The 4,018-nt window shown below is 38.6% G+C and overlaps 1 protein-coding gene across 1 annotated transcript; it reads right to left on the bottom strand.

Moving 5' to 3' along the window:
- Nucleotides 1-3,133: 3,133 nt before the first annotated feature.
- On the bottom strand, nt 3,134-3,798 carry LOC117879637 (interferon beta-like). Its single transcript, XM_034774909.1, has one exon. The coding sequence runs from the start codon at nt 3,773-3,775 to the stop codon at nt 3,134-3,136; it is 642 nt and encodes a 213-aa protein (XP_034630800.1). The 5' UTR covers nt 3,776-3,798.
- Nucleotides 3,799-4,018: the final 220 nt, after the last annotated feature.

Genomic DNA, 4,018 nt, shown 5'->3' with positions numbered 1-4,018 from the left:
CTCCACCAAAGAATGAATGAAGGCAAAGAGACTTGAGCAGGAAAGAACTACTACTACTGATAGGCACAGCTACTGAAAAAAACCTGCACCATAAGAAAGGATAGGGATTTGTTTTAAGAGTTAACTTCTTGTACACGCCTCTAAACCAGCAGGTCCCAAATTGAGGTTCATGTATTGGTGGTGGAACATGGAGGACCTGATGGTGGTCTTCAGGGAACTGGCAGATCCCATGTTCCTAGTACTGAAATTACTATAAATGCGTTCCTAGTACTACTTCTCTTTGTAAGCATTTGCTGTACCTGCCACGAAGGTGTTACCTGATCTCAAATAGGTGGGGAAATGGTGTATAAAACAATTTTTGTGAGATTAGCCCCACATAATGAACTGTTTTAGAACCCCAGAGGAAAGACAAGCAAAGGCTTCTGCAGTGGCACCATCTGTTGAGTTTGAATGTACAGAGGCTCCTATTAGCAACTCCATATTTTCGGTTACATTATAAACGAGATTTCCAGTGGGGAATATGTTCCTATTTTTTTCTCTAAAGGCAGATTGACAATCATTGTGAGAATTCTCACACAATTTGTTTTTATACTATTTGAATATTTAATGTAGTGGCTGTTTGACTTCATTTAAAAACTTTTAAATAAGAAATTTCTGGATTTAGTGTCTGGCTTAAAATAGCAGGGCTAGGATTGACTTGTAGCTCTTCAAAATACTATCTACGTACCCAGATTTGGTAGAGAGGTAGATCCTCATTAGGTCTGGTCTAATGGCTAGTCTTGTTTTCATTTTTCTTTTTCAAATATTTTTTTAATTATTGGGTTTAGGGTAATTTTTAGTCGTTATTCACATTACAACTGAAATTTTGATGCACTGGGCTCATAAAACTGGTGGTTGTTGGTGGAACATGCAGTCCATGAGCACACAAGCTTGATTTTGGGGCAGTAGGGGGAGGGCAAAAGGGGTAGTCCCAGGTGCTTACAGACCTTAGCAGGAGGGATTAGGTACATGCAAGCTTGATTGATGTCATTTGTGAGGCAAGTGTACCCAAGTCTGACTGATGGAGGGGGTAAATTAGGCCCACACAAGTCTGAAAGGTGGTGGATAGGGAGGCTGAGTATATGGAAGCCTGACTACTTGGGAGGAAGTACACACACACACACACACACACACACACACACACACACACACACACACACACACACACCATTAGTGGGAAGGAGGGGCAAGCAATTTTGTATTGTGACAGCCTGAAGTCTTCCCCTTGGAATGCCCATCTATCTATCTATCACCCCTTTAATTAGCCCTTACCATCCAGCCTATTTTATCACAATGAGCTACTGCACCATATACCCACAACTACAAATGCTGGGGAAAAAGTAATCTAGTAATGGGCAGAAATGCAAAAGCTTCAGAACTGAGGTTGTGGTTTGTGGTCTGTTGGACTGGTAAAATTAATTATCAGGGTTTATGTTTACAAGGTACTTCCACACGTGAACATAAGACTCGTGCACTTAACCTTAGCCAAATGTTGACAAGTCCTTTGCTGAACTGGAGTCTTAAGGCAGAACAAGATAAGATTGTTATTGGGTCTTTGCTTTTTTAAAATATATAATTAATACAAATCACTACTGCAGTAGGCTGCTATTTTGTATAAATAAATATTTATTTATAAATATTATAAACACATCTGAAAATGATAAATAAGAGCAATACATAAATATTATCAATAAATAAAAGTAGATCAACACCACAATACTGTTACAAATCCAGTAAAATTATGTGAAATATTTTCACAGTGCAGGAGGAGAATATATAGTAGCAATAGTTTATAATTCCAGTGCACTTAATTATACATGACCTAGAATTTGGGATGCTCTTGTTTGCTTTTTATGCTTGAAGCAAAACAGGGCTCCAGAAGCTCCACTTGCTTATGAGTCCATGTTTGGATCCTTAATGGGACTATCATTCCAAGGAGATTAAGAAGGAATTTGACACTTGATGTAGCAAATCTGTTTGAGGATTTCCTGGATGGCCACTTGGCAGTCACTTTCTGCCAAGGTTTGAGAACCTTTTGGGGCCACAAAGTCTCTCTTCTTTCTGACTATAGAGGAAAATTATCCTTCTATTTTGTTTGGAAGTTGACCTGGTTCACATCTGTTATGCTGAAGTGAGCATAACAGTTACAGTTCAGAGGTGAGATTTCATTTTTAAGAGCAGCCGAAAGCAAATTCTGAGCAAATGGGTAACATCAATGATTTGGAAATCATAAGGTTTTTCTCCTTCGGTTCAAATACTACATTGTCTTCTGGCATATTTTCAGCAATATCTTTTGTTTTACATTTTCTCATGTGAGTAAATCAATCTGGTAATGGCAAGTAGTATGTAAATTGAGCAATTGGAGTTCTGTAGGAGTTGGTCCCTTGTTTAATGCAAGACAGGCTGATAAGAATCTGGAAAGGAACTGCTTGAAGAATCAACTTAGAGACGAACCACTCCAGCGGAGGTGTAATTTCATTCAGCAGTTTTCATAACATCATTACATGAAGCATCACGTGCTGAAATGAAAAAGGGGAATGGTTCAAATGCCAAATATAGGCCATCTTTTTCTAACCAGATGTCAAATCATAAATCCTGAGCCTTATTGCACTTATGATCTTGTGACAATTTTTTTTTAACAAAAGTTGTTGAAATATAGAGGTAAACAGAATGAAGGAAAGCAGAATAAGTAGTCTTGGCCATCCCTGTGTGCAGAAGTAACCGGCAGAATTAGATGGTGGGATAGAAGTGTGTGTGCACAGACCATCAATTTTCTGGTGTCCTGATTGGAATTTTCTCTTACTAGGCAGTTGTTAAAAACAGCAACAAGCCAACTTTTCCCCAACTAAGATGCTTACTGGGCAAAGTTATATTTGGTATGGTTAATTATCAACGGATGATATTTTTTCATTTGTAATCAGTTACGATATATTTGTATATTTTTCATACAGAATATGTGTGTGGTAAGGAAGCACTAAACTACATATGCTACTCTAAAACAGTTTTATTAACATGAGTTTGAAATAGGTGTATGGGTAAAATTACTATGGTAGAAAGATTGGGCCCTACGTAATAAGAATTATAAAATTATGACCTATCTCTCTTCAGCTGTTTTATTCATATAATATTTGAGTTTTTCTAGGAAAAACCAATATATGGTACCTTCATCTTGAAGTCTTTTTGTGAGTATGTTGAGAATTGGAAAACATCTGGATATTTCCACACGGATGATCTCCCAGGCACACTGGCTGTATTGCTTTTCTTTCAGGAAATCGTCGATTGTCTGGAAATATCGCTTCAGTTTGAGGCTGGTGAGCAGGAGGTTCTCATTTCCTGGGTAGGTTATCTCCTTTCCCTTCTCAGCACTCAAACACGTCTCCAGCTTCTCAATCTGCTGGTGAAGACCATTTTGGAATTCCTTTATGGAAGTCCCATTCCAGGCAGCTTGGGTGAGATTGTTGGTAAAGATATGGAAGAGCTCTTGGAGGATCTGCTGGATGGCTACCTTGGCATTCTCTTGCTGGGACAGTCGGATCTTGAGGATATCTCTGGGCTTGAAAGCTGTCCTTTCATTTAGACATTGGAAGGGAAAGTTTCCACCCATTTTCTCCAGATGCTCTAAACTCTCGCTATTCATTCTGGTTTGTAGAACATAAATCCTGTTACAGTCCAGACATGAGATTTCACTGGAGAAGAGCAGCATGAGGCAAAATTGCAGCAAACTCCTGCTGATCATGATGATGTCTTAGATTCCCTGTGTTTGTGTAGAACTTGAGCAACTGGTGCCTGTTCAAGGTCTTTCGTAGACTTTTGTGTTTTCGACCCATGTCTCTGAATTTAAGTATTCTGTAGGAAAAGATTTTGCTTTCATCACTTTCTACTTTTCAAGGTTTTTTCTGCTTGAGGTTTTTACTTTCGGTTTCCTTCTTTTTATGTAGTGGAAGCAAACAAGTCATTAGAAGAACCAAACCACAGTCAT

This window comes from Trachemys scripta, chromosome 6 (assembly GCF_013100865.1).
Source record: "Trachemys scripta elegans isolate TJP31775 chromosome 6, CAS_Tse_1.0, whole genome shotgun sequence".
Lineage (NCBI taxonomy): Eukaryota > Metazoa > Chordata > Testudines > Emydidae > Trachemys > Trachemys scripta.
This window is presented reverse-complemented; position numbering and strand designations above follow the sequence as displayed.